This window comes from Pleurodeles waltl, chromosome 8 (assembly GCF_031143425.1).
Source record: "Pleurodeles waltl isolate 20211129_DDA chromosome 8, aPleWal1.hap1.20221129, whole genome shotgun sequence".
NCBI lineage: Eukaryota > Metazoa > Chordata > Amphibia > Caudata > Salamandridae > Pleurodeles > Pleurodeles waltl.
The window spans coordinates 28262778-28280175 of NC_090447.1; the positions used below are offsets into that span (position 1 = coordinate 28262778).

General features: G+C 46.4%; 1 protein-coding gene across 1 annotated transcript in view; it reads right to left on the reverse strand.

The window, feature by feature from the left end:
* Nucleotides 1-17398, reverse strand: part of DNHD1 (dynein heavy chain domain 1) — a 337397-nt gene that overhangs the window by 14250 nt on the left and 305749 nt on the right. Inside the window, exons 40-42 of the mRNA XM_069203282.1 lie at nt 10525-10729; nt 1729-1820; nt 1506-1564 (exon numbers count right to left, since the gene is read on the reverse strand). Of these exons, the coding sequence (XP_069059383.1) occupies nt 1506-1564; nt 1729-1820; nt 10525-10729 (356 nt within the window). The remainder of the gene's footprint in view (nt 1-1505; nt 1565-1728; nt 1821-10524; nt 10730-17398) is intronic.

Here is a 17398-nt window from a genome sequence, read left to right on the forward strand (position 1 = left end):
ATCTTAGAATGATCCTGTGGTACGCTCACAGGTACCAACGGTCTCCCCGCTGTTACTAACAATCGTGATACAGTCGGAATCCTGGAGTGTACCGAAGGATCATTCTAAAGCATAAAGGGTTTGTCACAGTAGTGAGGTAACACTTCTAAGTGCAATGGGAGGTTAGGAGAAGTGATTTCTCCGTTAGGAAAAGTCTGATTTTCGTTGACAAAAAATAAAGCCAGTGTGTGGGTAATGCACATTTGTGTCACACTGAGTCATGCAGACATTTGCACCTGGTGCAAAATCCTCATGGACACGTGTTGGGTTCTTCTGAGTGGCAAAGACAGGCACAGTAGGCTCCAGTAGACAACACAATGACAATCCCCTCCAGCAGCTCCAGGCGTCGGCTACAAACTGACTGCCCGGAACCTACAATAAGAGTCATGCGTGCCCACATTCCAAGCCCCATAGCTCAACCCTAAACAACACAGCACACACCAAACACCACAATATTTGTGCACCGGTGCACTTTAGGAATTGTATCTCTATCGTGGACTTCCTTGATCACTGCTCGGATTCTGTGTGAACCAAGGCCTGTTGGATTAGGAGCAAATTTCCCAATATTTCCTAGGCCCTTTGTGAAACTGCCCAATGCTCTTATATACTTTGAACCCATTTTCGGCTATTTTGATGATCTACCTTGAAGCGTCTCCATCCTTCTGGCACCTGGTCCCCCTGCAAGAGGCTTTTGTATTTACTCTTAGTCAAACTGTGTATTGTCCTTTTACCTATCCCTGTCTGTCCACATTACACCATCCCTGATCTTCAGCAGTATCCGCTCACCTGTGCCCTCCTCTTTACCTCTGAGCTAATGGCTAGTCAGTCCTCTCTTCCTGCATCTAATGCTTCTGTATCTTCTTCACTGTGACAATCTCAAATATTAATATTTCTTAGTACAACTGCTTGGTTCACAAGATGATGACAAGACAAGGAATACATGAGTTGGTCTACGATGCATCGTTCCCTGGATCCTCTTTATTCAAGGGTGAAGCCTCTCAGTTGCGTGCCTGAAAAGTCACAAACCTTTCAGAAGAACGCATCTTCAGAGCCGATGAACATGACATCTGAACTGGACAGTTAGGTTTACTGGAGGCATGGGAGCACACGTTACCATCAATGACACCAGTACAGCGCAAAAACAATTCCATGGCAATGCAAATTCAGGACTTCGTTAATGCGGTCATCACCAATACACCATCTCCCTCGAGTTCCCAAAATAAACTGAAGAATAAAGAAACTGAAACAAGAGGGTCAGCAGAAGGACAAAAGGAGAGAAGCACAAGCTTGTGAAACTGTTCAGTAAATAAGAGAGGAGACGTCAAGACAAAAGTACAAGATGACAGATCCCCTGTAGAAGGATCTGTCAACACAGCGGATGCTGTTACTTCCTACTTTGAATGAGAAGCGGGCAAGCAACTATAAAAAAGCAATGATACAACATGCAAGCAATGAGCTTACCTAACCGTATCGCTGCGGAGTGAAGCTTGGTGAGAAATAACAAACATGAGATTAATGCATGAGACTGTGAAATGGAGCAACAGCAAATATGAAATGTAGGGCAGTCATCTTGGCAACGAGGTCTACAGGCAGTGAGTTAAATAGTAGGAACAGTGATGATAAAGAAGCCTGGACCTTGAGAAGATCTGACTGTTCCCATGGAATCTTGTAACCCACTCCCTCCATTACCTGCTAGGAACACCATGGCTTCCTCCAGATCATCGCACAGGTTCCACACTCTCTCCAGGATGCCGAGAGCAGCAGACAAGTCCACCTGGGTCCTGTACCAGGAACAATTAAATGTTAGTCCAAAGATCGAAGAGGCTTCTATGGACTCAGACATTTGCAGCCATGGGGAGCCAATCCTCAACATGGATCACCTTTTTGTGGACAGCATGCTAAGGATGGAGACACATGACAAAAGGCTGGTTTGTGTAGACCTGAGGCCAGGCTTTAGTGGGAGTCTACATCAAGTTGCCACAAAAAACTGCTGGTACCATACCTTCAGTAATTTCACATCATCATCAGGACCTGAGCAGGTAAAGAGCACTGTTCCCACATTATCATTAAATACAGGAATAAGTAATATGTATGCAGATCTGCTGTGCTTAACATTCTATTTACTACCTTAACCAAGTGGGGCGGGGGAGTAACTTGCGAGAGGAGAGCCACGTGTGGGTCATCCTGCCCCATCCTCCCTCAACACACCAATGGTAATAAATACCACTCTCAGTAGATCTGCATGTGGGGTGTAAGCCGTGCTTGTGTCTATGTTTAGAAGTTATAAACAAGGGCATTTATCCAGCACCAGACCGGAAGGGGTCACATCTGTGCTTTGGCATAAAATCTCGTTAAATAGGCATCATGAGTATGACTCAGGTGCTTTCCCTGTGGTTTCCAATTGCAAGCATACATGGATCAACACAGAATGGTAGATACCGAGCAGTCAGGATTCTGATCTTCACTTGAGTCTGAAACGCCAGAATATCACAGTCAACAATAAATAAATCATAGATAGGAAACCTGGACTAGGTCTTTGGAGAACTGCAGGAGAACTTGTTGGACTAAACTATCTAAAACTGAAATCCTTATAGTTGAAACTCAGTGTGACGACAACGTAATCTGGTGATTTTTGTGTTCAGAACTTTCCTATTTGCTATTCCTATACTTTTCATGTATTTTGGGCAGTTTTCAGCCTTTCTTCCCTTGATTTATTGCCTATAAATAATATACTTGCAACATAAACTCCCAATCCTGTGTCAGGGAATCTGGATTAGCTGAACTTCACATTTGTAAGGACAGCTTGCGCATGTGGAAACCTTGTCAGTGTGGCTGGACTGCTGCATTGGGAAGTTTGGCATCAAGACAAGGTTTGTGGACATTTCTGCCATAGTGGGGCACAGCCACAAGTTTGTCGGAACTCACGTCCCGCTGCAGTTAGTTGCCTCCCATGAAAGACATGAAAAATCGCTCTGCCCATGACAGAATTAAGTTTGCTTATCAGGCGGGGGCAACAGCCTCTGTAATTAATGGGAATGTAGGTAAAGGATTTCCCGGATTGAGAAATAAGAAACAAGCACTGGCTATGTCAACACATCTGGCTTATAAGTGAAAGTACCTCTTCAGGCAGTGAAAAGATTAGACACTAAATAAGCCAGCAGAAATACACATCCTTGCATTCATGCATACATTCATCGACCCACTGAACTACTTCTTGCCTTCAACCACTTACCCATCCACAGTAAAATACACACACTCAGCAAGCATATGCGAGATAAATCAATCGAATAAAGGTAGAAAAGTTAACATGCTGCCACCTTAACATGGCAGGCATAGGCCAATACAAAATGTAAAAATAGCAGTGGACAGTTGTCTTGTAATGGTGTTGTCAGTTCACAAAAGGAAGGGGGTTGAGAGAAGTTAGCGGTCCAGTGTACATCTCCCAAAGAACAATCTTCACAAAAAAACTGAGTAAGATTGTTCTGCAAACCCAAATTGGGGAGAACAGGGGTCACTCAAAGCATGTCATTAGTGTGGAGCAAGAGCCCTCGCCCACCTATGGGTGGCATGCTTCATCATCGGGATTGCTACTCGTCCGGCTGGCGCTGCAATGCCCAGTGGGCCCCGCAAGAAGGCTCTTTGCCTGAGATCAAAATGTCTCACAAGTGACATCTCATGATGTCTTAGGCGAGACCTAAAAACAAAGTTTCATACATCTGCATCACTTTTACTCAAGCAGATGTTTCCAATTGGTGGACAAACACTGCCATGAGAATACTCCAAGAAATCTAACATTGTCATTGCGTTCCTGAAGCTTTGAAATCTTTCTGCATCCAGGCAAAAAATAGCTTAACTAAGAAGTTCTGAATGCGGACCTACTGGCGCTGGAATTTGTTTCACATTTCCAGGCACTGAATGCCCGTAGGGAGCCTCCCGCCATGGAACGGGACAATACCATTAACCACAATTTGCCCTTGCAATCACTCTTAGTCACGGAAAGCAGAGACCTTGATCCTTTGCTTGTGTCAGAGGAGAAGCAATACGCCATCTTCTCTATGCCCTCCGAGAACATCACAGGCCTGAAAGGGTTTCTTCTAGATCTCTCCAAGAAATAATTCTCATTATTAATCCTACATCAACTGGCACTATACGAGGACGCCTTCAACAATGGGAGACTGCCCGGGCACCTCCGTGGAGCGAACATTACAGTAATTCTTAAGCCTGACAAACCCCAAACAGAATGCGGGCCATATCACCCTATCTATCTAATTTACCTTGAAGTGAAAATCCTGGCTAAACTGTTGGCTATGTGTTTCAGCAAGGGCAGGAGCACTAGGTATTGCCTTCATCAGCTACACTTGGCACTGCCCGGATCTGACAAACTGTCGGGAGATGCTGACTTCTTCTGATAGAGATAGATCGGGCCTTTGATACAGTGCACTGGCCCTATCTCTTGGCAGTCCTCCACAAAATGTCATTTGGATCTGGTTTAGGAGGTGGGTGTCCATATTGTACACAGACCTCTGGACCCAGGTGCGAGTAAACAGAGCCCTCTCGCAGAAATTCCCTATAGAAATGGGCACCCAGTAGGGTTGCCCTTTTTCACCCGCTATTGTTTGCGCTTGTGGTGGAGCCTCTGGTGCAGCTCACCCGAGTGGACGCTAGACTTAGCAGCATTGAGTGAAGGTGGGGAGCAGAGGATCGTATTTCTTTGTACGCAGGTGATATGCTCTTCATTCAGAGACCCTGGGACACCATCCCGAAGCTCATGGAAATCCTGACAATACCTGGGGAAGCATCAGTGCTCAAAGTTGATAAGGAGAAATCAACACTGGTACCCATATGAGGGGCATCAGACCAGGGCTTGGAAGATTTGTGATTGTGGTGGTGGGTGATCGTTTCCACTATCAAGGCATGATGGTGGCCCTCACCCAACAGAATCACTGTGAATTCAACATTGCCCCACTATTGGTCAGGCCATGATTGGAAATGGGGGAATGGTTTAGGTTGCCTCTCTCGATAGCAAGAAGGCGTGTGCTCCTCACGATGGTGTCCCTCCCAAGTTTCCTATACATCTTACAGCACAACCTCTATAACCCACTTTCTTTACAAATTTACAGGCACAAAACACTAGTTGTCGTTGGGCAGGGAAAAACACGTAGGGTATCCTTTGAAAAATGGCTTCTAGACTGCTAGCTATCTCCATGTGCTTTCGCATCATACAATTTAATTACTTCCCTAAGACCTACTAATCTCCGGCACAACTCTGACGTATGGGACTTGCCGGGGAACTGTGTCTCTACTGCTGCCACTCTCGAGGCTCCCTCTGTTATGTAATGTGGGAATGCCCAGTCGTCCAGCTGTACTGGTAAGAGGTCAACAGATTGATTGGGCGGGTCATCAACTATAGACCCCAAAATAATACCGCTGGGGATATGGAATCAGTGTGTGTGTGGGGGAGGGGGGCACTTGTGCCTTTATTGCTACGGCCTACTTGATGGCCAACAGAGACCTGGCCAGGCACTGGAGAGGAGAGTTTGCCAGGAGGGATGGGTTAGGGGCATGGACTACTGTGCTGCAAAGGAAAAACAGCTGTTCAAAGCACGAGGAGTTCCACAGAAATATGAGCTGATAGGGGCCTCCAGATTGTAACAAAGGGTCCAGTCTCTGTCCATGACTCGCTCCCATAAGAGGGACAGACACTGTAGACAATATGTGTATGTTTATGATGCTGGAATAGGTAATATGTAAAGCTTTCAAATAAGCTGTTGTTTATATGCACACTGTCTGGTGCTTGAACATAAGGCCTCTGAGGCCACTCTTCACAATGATATGCAAAAAATGTGTTATAAAAAAAGAAGTTCTGAATGGCATGGTTGTGTTTGTGGCTGACTAGAGGGAATGCACAAAGTGTCGCTGTCACCCACCCCAGAGCTGTAAGAGCAGAGAAATGCCCACTTTCTCAAAGTGACATTTCTAAAATAGTAATGTTAAATCCGACTTTTCCAGTAAAGAGGATTTATCATTACCATTCCAAAGATATGAAACATGACATAGCTACTCCTTCTCAATAGGGAATTACAGCTTAGAAGTGCAATAAGAAATTCTGATTGTTACCGTATGAAAGGAGTAGGCCTCACAGTAATGAAAAACAAAGTTAGGTGCTTTTCACTATTAAAACATGCAATCTTAAACGTACATGCCCTACATTTTAGTTACACAGCACTCTGCCTTATGAGCTACCTATGGCCTACCTTACGGGTGACTTAGATGAAACAGAAGGGAGGTTTAAGGCTTAGCAAAGGGTTTTAAATGCCAAGTCGAAGTGGCAGGAAAACTGCACACACAGGCTCTGCAGTGTCAGGCCTGGGGCATGTATAAAGGGCTACTTGTGTGGGTGGCACAAGCAGTGCGGCAGGCCCACTGTAGTATTTCATGTACAGGTCCTGGGTATAGGGTATACCACTTTACAAGGGACTTGCAGGTAAATTAAATATGCCAATTGTGTATACACCAATGTTACCATGTTTAGGAGAGGAGCACATGCACTTTAGCACTGGTGAGCATTGTTAAAGTGCTCAGAGTTCTAAGGTCAACAAAAATAGGGTGAGCAAAGAGGCAGAGGAAGGCAAAAGTTTGGGGTGAGCCTTCAGAGAGGGTCATTTTCCAACACAGGTACTTTGACAAGTGCTGATTCATTAACTCAAAAAAACTACTAACACTGAAATAGAAGACAGACTTAAGCCCATTTTTCAGAACCCCCCCACCCCCAAAAATAATAATAATAATAATACCAAAAAGTTACTTAATACCAAAGCCAGAGTAGGGAACGGAGGTTGTGAAGGGAAAACTACTATTAACAAGTTGAATCCCTCCCCCTTGCCAACATACAAGAACCTTGAATCCCCATCATACAACAACTACATGCACAGGACATTCGCAAACGCCGTAAGTCTAGAGCACTGTGTCGTTCTCTCACTGTAGTCTCCTTCTCACTTGTGCTTTTGCCATGTCCCTCACCTCCTCCATGCCCATTTGACAGAGACTTTCTACCAAGGAGGTAACCTTCCTCCGGGTGTCGAAGGCAGGACGCAAGGGGCGTCTTCTAGATCTGGCTCTTAGCTTGATCGATGTAAGGGCAACACCTTTCTAAAGCTACAATTCTATCACACTATAGCATGCATGTGCGAAGGGAAGGTGTTTTCAAGAAGGGTTACAGTTCTGGAAGAAAAACCCAGTGGCATACCAAAACCTCCAGGAAGAGTTGAGGTCGTAGCCTTCAGATCCAAAAGAATATAGGATCTTCCAAGAGTGATATACTCCAGAGGGCTAGCATCAAACAGAACTGAAAATAAACCAGGGCTGAAAGGAACCAGCTACTGGAATTAGAATCTCAAAGGAAACATAGGGAGACATAAAAGGCTTAGGGGGGCGATAACTCCTTTAAAAAATGCTATGGCGGCGGTGCAATCTGGCTTTTGAAGGATTGAGCCAGCTTACACAGAGGAGCACAGGAAACGTTAATTAGACACATACCTGGCATTCGTACTGGATTGGGCTGCTAACGTTTAGAAAATAACAGCTACCATCTTGGTTTAGTCTAAAAGAAAGAACTTATATCAGTACTGTATAACTATTAACAAGTAGGCCTTAAAAGATGCCTAGAAGCATTCAATGAAGGTACTGGCAGTCTTCTCTGAAGTACCTCAAGGTGTGGAGGAAGAGCCCACATCCTACACCCAATAACAAAGAAGTGATGCTAAGCTAAGGCGTAGTGTTCTGAAAGGAGAATCTAATCAGGTGCAGTGAGATGCCAAGGATCTCAAAATAGGGGGACCCAAGCTTCAAGGGTACAGAGGTAAGCATAGCAAGGCAACGCATTCCTATTTGCTGCCACCAGAAACCCTGTGCACTTTGTGGGGTGCCTACACCCCAAGCTCCTCCCCGAGACCGCCGGACGCAGTAGATGTCACCAGTAGCCATAACAATGGGCTGAAGGCACAATGCACACAGGCGTAGATGCTTTACACTTTTTGATAGTGTTATAGGTATTTCGTAAACTAACACAAAATACATTTCTGTTTCTTGCCTCTGTTGAATACTCCTTTTCAGGTTACTCTGCAATTTTACACTACAGAAATGTCCCCATAAAAACTGCTGAGGTGGGTATTTGGGAGCAGGACCTGCCAGGGCCCATGAGGCCTGTGGGTCTTTGCAGCTCTTGAGCGGCTCCTCCTTTAGCTCGGACTGTGTGGGGCCAGCGCACTCCTCAAGGAGCTGAACATTTATGGGGTTTCCATCCGAACGTTCACAGTGGAACCTGGTGCAGCAGCGCAAAGCTCAGAGGTGGTGACCAATGAACTGCACTGATGGGGAGGACAAGTAGATTAGTGAATGTGTGGGTTGCAGCTGCTCCCCAGCAAAGAGGGCATCAGCAATTAGTGGCTGCCCTGGAGGGTTTCAGCCACAGGGACAGGAAGTGCATTGCAGCCTAACCAGAGCCACAACTTGAGTATTGATGAGTGTGCTGGTGATCAACTGGGGGAGGGGGTGTTTCTTTCATTGTGGGCTGGCGGACACCCGCTGTCCTAACAACAGGGACTGGGAACTCCACCAGACACAGCTTCTGTAGATCTTGCCCTGCTTGGGGTTTCTGCTGAAGTCCACCCTTGTGAAGCCTGAGATTACCTAATTGGAGATAGGCAGTAAACACCAAAGTGCAATATTCTGCCTCATTTTATTTGGCTTGTTGCCTACATACCACTAATCAACTTCTGCAGTGGGGGAGTAAAAAAGGCACACACCACAGGCGACAACAACGTAAGGATCTTGAAAGGATCCAAATGGGGAGGCCAGAGGAGGGGCACAACTAACTACTTTCTATTAACAACCAGTGAACAGATCTCAGCACAAGATTACCACGGCTGCAACTGTAGTGAGAAATGTGGAAGTGAAGTTAGAGGGCTTATCTGGCAGGATGTTGTCATCTGGGCACATGCTAGAGGTAACTGAGGTTATTGTAAGGCTGCCGAAGGGACACCTTCCTGTCTTTCCACCACAGAGAGGGACCCGGTGGTGATATCTGAAGAGAAGATAGGCCTGCAGAATTGCACAAAATTGAGCGTGTTGGGAGTACCCATGGAGATTTCCTCAGACGCCCTTTGGGTCAAGCTGCCTGAATTGCTGACCTTACCATCTAATGAGACAGAAGACATTGTAAAATGGTGACAAGGCTTGTGCCAAGGGTGCAGAACTGACGTGATGAGTTGGGTGTCACTGGTTTGGTGATAATCAGTTCAGCAGAATGGAGGGCTTGGGTTATCTGAGAGACCATGCAGAAGATGATGTGCTTCTAAAGAGCAGGACGGCGTTTGCCTGTTCCCTAGTCTGCACCATGTAATGTTGGCGAAGAAGAAGGCTTTGATGAGTATCACGCAGGAGGTGTTGGCAAAGAAGGCTTTGATGTGTATCACGCAGGAGGTGTTGGCAAAGAAGGCTTTGATGAGTATCACGCAGGAGGTGTTGGCAAAGAAGGCTTAGATGTGTATCACGCAGGAGGTGTTGGCAAAGAAGGCTTTGATGAGTATCACGCAGGAGATGTTGGCAAAGAAGTAGGCTTTGATGAGTATCACGCAGGAGGTGTTGGCAAAGAAGGCTTAGATGTGTATCACGCAGGAGGTGTTGGCAAAGAAGGCTTGGATGTGTATCACGCAGGAGGTGTTGGCAAAGAAGGCTTTGATGAGTATCACGCAGGAGGTGTTGGCAAAGAAGGCTTTGATGAGTATCACGCAGGTGATGTTGACGAAGAAGAAGGCTTAGATGTGTATGCCACGGTGATGTTGACGAAGGGGCTCACAGTGTTTATGAGCTTCCCTGCAAAACTGAAAGCGAATACAAGGCAACCAGTATTTCACAGGTCGAGTCTGCGAGGCCTTCGTGAATGAGCCAGGGACGACTCTTATGTGGTGGTACTGGGTGAGAGGGAGGCATGTTTGGATTTTGAGCAAAGATCCGGCCTGGTTACCATATAGACTCGATGTGAGGCATGGCTTCGGGACGAAGCGAGGGATGGGTACAGCAGTGAAGGATGGCGGCCTGGGTCTCACAAAGACCCAATGTGAGGCATGGCTTCAGGAGGACGCTGGGAAGGGGTGCAGCAGTGATCAAGGTGGCCTTGTATAGATCAGATGGGAGGCAGGGTTCTGGCAGTAAGCAAGAAACAGTGGAAAGAAACATTGTGTGAGACAGTGACTTGGAAATTATCACTAAACCACATCCACCAACCAATGCAGATGAAGCATCATAATGTCTGTTCCGGATACCTTCATTACAGTGATCATAAGCGACATGACTGAGTAACTGAACTATTCAACGCTGACCTTGTCTTACTGATGCCATGTTCCCTCCTTCCATTTCACATCAGATGGTCTATATCTGCCTCTAGCCGAGAGTGAGATAGCATTCAACCCACACGGCCACACTCACCAGTGATACACCTCTGCCTCAGCCATTCCACGATAGTGCTGCCTGTGTAGCAGGATCGCATGCAGCAGAACCAGCACCAGCATGTGTTGAACAGGCGCCTGTGATGACAGATGCCTGAACCCCTGAATGAAGCTTCTGTTTAGCGTGGATTTTAATTCCAAGGGGGTGTCAAAGAACACTTTCACGGCCCGCTGCTTCAGGAACGCTGGAAAAATAGAGGAAACAAAATCAGCGAAACATACACAAGACCAGCCTGCTCTCCTAATCCCTGGCTGTGTCCTTTCCATATATTACTTTTAAGGAAAACGTAGGGTCTAATTGAGATCTTGGTGGATGAGTTACTCCATCACAACAATAAAAGATATCCCATCCGCTGAAATCTAAATCCCAGTGGATATAATGGAATTTAGATTTCGGCGGACAGGATGTTCATCCTTCTAGGTAATTTCATCATTAGACTTCTCAGAGTGTCAAAAATTATTTTTCAACTTAGGAGAACTAGACCGAAGTCCGGTTAACGTAATTAACTATTCCTCGCCCAAGAAGAAAGTCATGCATTAATGAGTAACCACAGAAGATTCCTAAAAGGTGAGGAAGATATGTCTTTTATGTTGAGGGAGCTATTAAGCTACAAAAAATGTTAAACTCGTATTAAATTATGTGTTTTCCTTTTTAGGATACACAATAAGCCTACTATAAACTATTCTTACTTGTTCATGGTCCATTCCTAAATTTGGTAGTTCTAAACTACTGCATTTATGTATATCCTTATCGTGCAATGAATAAAGGTAATTAAAACACCTTTTCCACTGGTTCTCTTGGGTGGAGATGTTTATCTTTAGAAACCTCTCCATTTGTTGGGGTCCCACACAATGTGTCATGTACGAGGTGGACCCTTAGATACCATAATGACATTCAGACAATGGAGTGATTGTAACAAAGACTACCCTTGCAGATCTCCCCACCACTCCTCTCGCCTACCAAACCTGCGCAGGATTGTTAACTTTAAATAACATATCAGTCTGGACAGCCTGGTGCAGGACAGGATAGAACATTCATAAACCATAATAAGAACAATAAAATACAACTTTAAAAACATCAAACATGGTGCTGAATAGAGCAATCAGAATTAAGGTTTACAGACTCCTGTCGGCCTTCCACATTTGATACAAAGAAGGAAATGTGTGAAACCTACTGCAGCATCGCAAACATATATACCAGTGAAACGTACGATTGCTTCATATCTAGAATAGAGTCAATGAAAGTCCTCCAGACAGTCTGTAACAGAACCCTTACAATTTTCATGTGGCCTTCCCACCTCAAGTTATTAGAAAAAGCAAGCCCTAAATATCTATATTGGTTCACTAACTCTATCTGTAAATACAGAAGCATCTAAAATATGCAAACATAGCCGGCAGGAATTTGTAAACTGTGATTCTGATTGCTCTATTCAGCACCATATTTTACAGTTTTTATTGTATTTTCTTATTATTGTTATTTTTTATGGACATGTGTTCAATAAACGTATTACTATCCTTTCCAGTGCTGTGCATAGCTTACTGGACTATGACCATGAGACGTACCATAAAGGGGCCTCCATAGGTGTTCAAAGTGCCAGCTTATTGTAAAGCATAACCTGAGTCCTGTCTCTCACACCTCTTCATCCACCACATGGCCCCATAACATGATAACCGCACCTCGGTGGTCAGCACACGCAGCGTTCTCATGTAGCATGAAAGACAGCCTCCTGCCAACTACACACCCTACAAGGCATAGCTTGCCGACCATATTGGCAAGCGCTTTAATGCCCCATATAAGAGTAGTAAATGCTATATAAATGGTACAATATCATAAGAAATGGAAGTAGGGCTGCCGGGGGTGCTGCAGCACCCCAACATACATATTCTGGAGTTCAGAAGGTGAATGAGTCACAAAGATGCCTCACATTTTAACTTCTCATAGAGGTCAAATGTCAGGCTCTGTCTTCTGTCAAATGGCTGCTTATTCTTGTAATATGGCGATTAGTCTTTACTTTTCTTTCTCGACTGCAGTGAGAAGATTTTGTAAGTTGAACTATGTGACAATCTTGCATGTGTGCAAGAAAAGGCTGTAGGGTGTTAATTCTAACACACAACAAAATCCAAACTGCACAAATCGTTCAAAATATATCAGCGGTTGGGAAGCCACAAATGAAACTCTCTCCTTTGTAATTCTTCTTGTAATTCTGAAGTGTAGTGGAAACAAATATAGTAATGGGAACAAAACAAATCAAGACACTATGCCTGGTGATGCACAAATGATAAATATTCACTGTAATCCAATGTCCACACATCATCAGTTGTGCCCTGTATACTGAATGACGTCTGCGCAATTTAGTGCCCATTTCAACGTAAGTGTGCTGTTGTAAATGACAGTGTGCGACCACATCAAACATCAGTAATGCATTTGCAAGAGTGTGTCCCAAATTGCACCACCGGCCACAGCCTTACCACTCTCCTGGTGAATGGGCGCGACTCGCGTGCAACACTTGCTCTTTGGGTGACACTTGGGGCCGATTCACGAAGGTAAACTTAGACCAAAAGTCTAAGTTTAAACCTCAAGTCTAAGTTTAGACCTAAAGTCTAACTTTATAGATCAAATCTGTTTATTAAGTTTTCAATTTTAGAACATTGCACTTATACATATACAACATCACTATATTGCGAGCAAGCGCACCATTAGCATATTACATGCGAAACAATAAAAGAAAAACAAAAAAAAAGATAAGACAGTGAACACAACTATGTTTCCCCACTGCTGGTTAGATATACGTTAATCAAACGATCTCAGGCTCTACTATCATGTGTTACAAATCCAGACTTGCCCTCTCTTCGTAGGTAACCTCTCAGGTACTCAGATCAAGTTAAGAACCCTCAGATAGGTTGGGCATGTCAACTCTGAAAACTCCCCAGACAAAATACGTAGCAACGGTTGCCAAAGTTCCTTAAAGTCCCCACCTCGCAGCTGTGAAGCCAAAGATAACTTTTCCATGGCAAGAATAAACCAGAGCTTGTGCTGCCAAGAGACTATTGACGGGATCTGCTCTGTCCCCCACACCGAAAGCAAAAGTTGTACGGCCGCATTCAATGCCAGGGCCATCTGCCGACCCTTCAAAGATCTTAGGGGAAAGGTGAGCGGGTTAGGCAGACCAAGCAAGACATACGCAGGGAATCTGGGAATCTGAGTATTAAATGCCCTATCCACGGAGTCTATTATGTCCTTCCAATACCTATGCAACTTCGGGCAATGCCATAGCAGGTGCACAAGCGTGCCCCTCCCCCCCACAGCCCCTCCAACAGCTACTGGATTTAGCCTGATTCCAAGCATGAATCCTGTTAGGGGTGTAGTACCAGTAGGAGGCTACCTTGTAAGCTGTCTCTGCACCCGCTGCATTATAAGCTGTATGATGCACCCTATAAAAAACACTCTCCCACTCATCCTCTGAAAGTTCCTTATCAAGCTCCTTCTCCCATCTCAATTGACCCCTAGTTTTGATTGGACGGGTCTCTCCCCGCAGGAGGGCATTGAGTTCCGAGACCACATGCTTATCATCCTTTTTCATTAGAATCAATTTTTCAAATGGAGTTAACGTCCTGTCGATTAATATCCTATTGGCCGGGAGCAGTGCCCAGTATCTTACTTGATAGTACATCATCCTATCAGCTTCAATCAGGCCATATTGCTCCCTCAGCTGATCAAAGGGGATAACCCCATGCTCGTCAAATAAGTTTCCTGCCCTTTTGCATCCCCCCTTATACCACCGACGCAATGCCTCCGGCTGTAGGCCTGGGCCAAAGTCAGGGTTCGCGCCCAGCGGAGACGGGAAAGTCGTCAGGCCCGCTCTGCCGGCCACCCGATCCCACACTCTCACCGAAACCTCAGTGATCGGGGAAATATATAGCCCCGTGCCCTATGACGGCGCCTAAGCCAAGGTTCCTTCCATATGTGAGAGCCCGCCACTGCTTGATCCATAAAACAATGCTTTTCCGAGGCAGGTCGACTCCATTCCAAAAGAAAGCGCAGCTGAGCTGCCTGGAAGTATCGAATGAAGCATGGGACCGCCAGTCCCCCCTCCCGCTTAGGGCGGTACAGGACCTGCCGTGACACCCGCGCCAGCCTCCCGTCCCAAATAAATCTTAAGACCGCTGTTTGGAGGGATGCTATCGTCCTCTGGGGAGGTTCCAGCGGGAGCACCTGGAACAAATAAAGTATACGCGGCAGAATGGTCATCTTCACCGCTGCAACCCTACCCAACCAAGAAAGTCTAAGCCTCCCCATGATTCCAAGTCGCGCTGTACCTCCCGCGTTAATTTCAAATAGTTTAACCTTACCAAATGGGCAACCGTGGCGCCCAGCTCCATCCCCAGGTATGGGAGCCCCGAGGAAGACCATGTAAAATGGAAACAGGCCCTCAAGTCCCTTTCATGCTCCGCAGGGATAAACCGGCCCAGGGCCTGCGATTTAAGCATGTTCATACGGAACCCCGAAACCCACCCAAATTCCTCAATAACACCCATTAGAGGCGGTAATGAGTTCACAGGCTCCGCCAAGGTAAAAATAACATCGTCCGCATACAGCGAGATGAGGTGCTCTCCCCCCCGAACCTCATGCCCTTAATCAGAGGATTGTCCCGGAGCCTCTGAGCCAGTGGATCCATGTAAAGCGCAAACAAAAGGGGCGAAAGAGGGCACCCCTGCCTAGTACCTCTTTGGACAGTGAAAGGCAAAGAGAGAGTCCTGTTGACCCGGACCGCTGCACTAGGTTCTTGATAAATACATCGAATCCATGTTAGAAAACCTGAGCCCAATCCATAGCATTCTAACACCTTAAACAGGTATGGCCAATGGACCCTGTCAAAGGCCTTCTCAGCGTCAACTGACAGAAAGAGCGCTGCCCTACGGGAACGCTCCGTTTTGTCCAAGAGATGGAGCAATTGCTTGGTATTGTCGCTGTACTGCCTATGAAGTATGAATCCCGATTGGTCGGGGTCCACAAGCCCCGGCATGTAATAATTAAAACGGTGTGCCAAAATAATGGTAAACAATTTGGCATCAATATTCAGGAGGGAGATCGGCCTATACGAAGCGCATTCCTCGGGGTCCTTCCCCGGTTTTGGGATAACCACGATAGTGGCATCTAACATACTAGGCGAAAGCACACCCGTCTGCCGAAAAGAGTTAAAAAGTCTCACAAGGACGGGAACAAGTTCTGCGCAAAAGGATTTATAGAAAAGCGCGGAGAAGCCGTCTGGACCAGGTGACTTCCCAATCTGCAATCGAGCGATCGCAGATATAACCTCCTCAGCCCTTACAGGAAGATCTAGCGAGGCAGAGTCCGTCGCCGACAAAGGTGTGATTGCTATGCCCTCCAAGAAGGATTCTGGGGCTACGTCACCGGGCATCTCAGCCATATACAGACTTCGATAGAATTCCGCAAAAGCCTGCGCAATTTGGTTGCTCGTGCATGCCTCTGCCCCCGAAGGGGATCTTACCATTTTTATCAAAGACGCTGCGCACTGTGCTCGCAACCTATGCGCCAGCAGCTTGCCGGCCTTGTTGCTTCCTACATAAAACTTGTGCTTGAGTCGGGCCACGCATACTCTGCCCTGTCCCAATCCAACCGGCTCAACTGCTTCCGGACCCTCTCTAGCTCTCGCCATATCCTAGGAGCACCGGTACGCTTATGCGAGCGCTCCAACTGCCTCACCCGCTGCTCCAGGTCCCCCCGGAGTAGGGTCCTCGCCTTGTTATCCCTAGAAGAGAGCGACATCACCTCAGGACAGTCTTCAACGCCTCCCATAGTGTTGCAATGCTTGTTGTCCCATTATCATTAAAGCTAAGGTAATTTCTTATAGCCCTACGGATCGCCTCAACCGTTTCCCCATTCTGAAGCATCGAGTCTCTAAATCGCCATCCTGATGGACTAACCCTTTCCATGCCTGTGCAAATCTCGACTGTTATCGGAGCATGATCCGACAAGGCCCGCGGCTCAATCGCCGGGTCTCTAACCCTGGGGAGAAGCTCCTGGGAAGCCAGAAAGAGGTCCAGTCTAGGGTATGTTTTGGTTGCCTGTGAGTAGAAGGAGTAATCCCTCAACGTGGGGTGCGCCCTCCTCCACACATCCACCAGCCCACACTCCTTAAGCCACTGCTGCCCAGCATCCGACAAGGACCCAGTCTGACCATACCGTTGACCTGAGCGATTCAGGTCCCCATCCATTACCAAATTAAAATCCGCTCCCAGCAACAAGGCACCGTCCGGGGAATGCAATATTGGTGTCAAAGACTGTTTCAAAAAGGCCTCCTGACGGGAATTGGGCGCATACAGGGAAGCAACCATGAAAGTGAAACCCCCCACTCGAATCCTCAAGGACAAGAGCCTCCCCGGGACCTCATGCTTTTTGGATATTACTTCTCCGGGGAATGTGCGTGAACGAAGTATCGCCACCCCTGCATGCTTTGACGGTAGGGAAGACCAAAACTGCCTGGGAAACCACTTGGAACGCATATGGAAAGTATCTTTAAGGACAAGGTGCGTCTCCTGCAGGAGGCATACATGACTTCCCGATCTCTCTAAGGCCGAGAGAATAGCTAGCCTCTTATTGGGGTTATTTAACCCCCTAACATTTAAGCTTATGCATTTAATGGACATAACCTAGACTGAAAAAAGCATGCCAGGGAGACAAGAGCACAACCTGGGACTACCTTTCACAGGAACATCTAGATCGCCTAGTGCAAGCAGGAAAGAGAGATGCCTTCTCAGAAGACCAGCATCGCGGGGGACACCAACAGCAAAAAACAAAACAGCACAACAAGAACATGTGACACCAAAGTCCT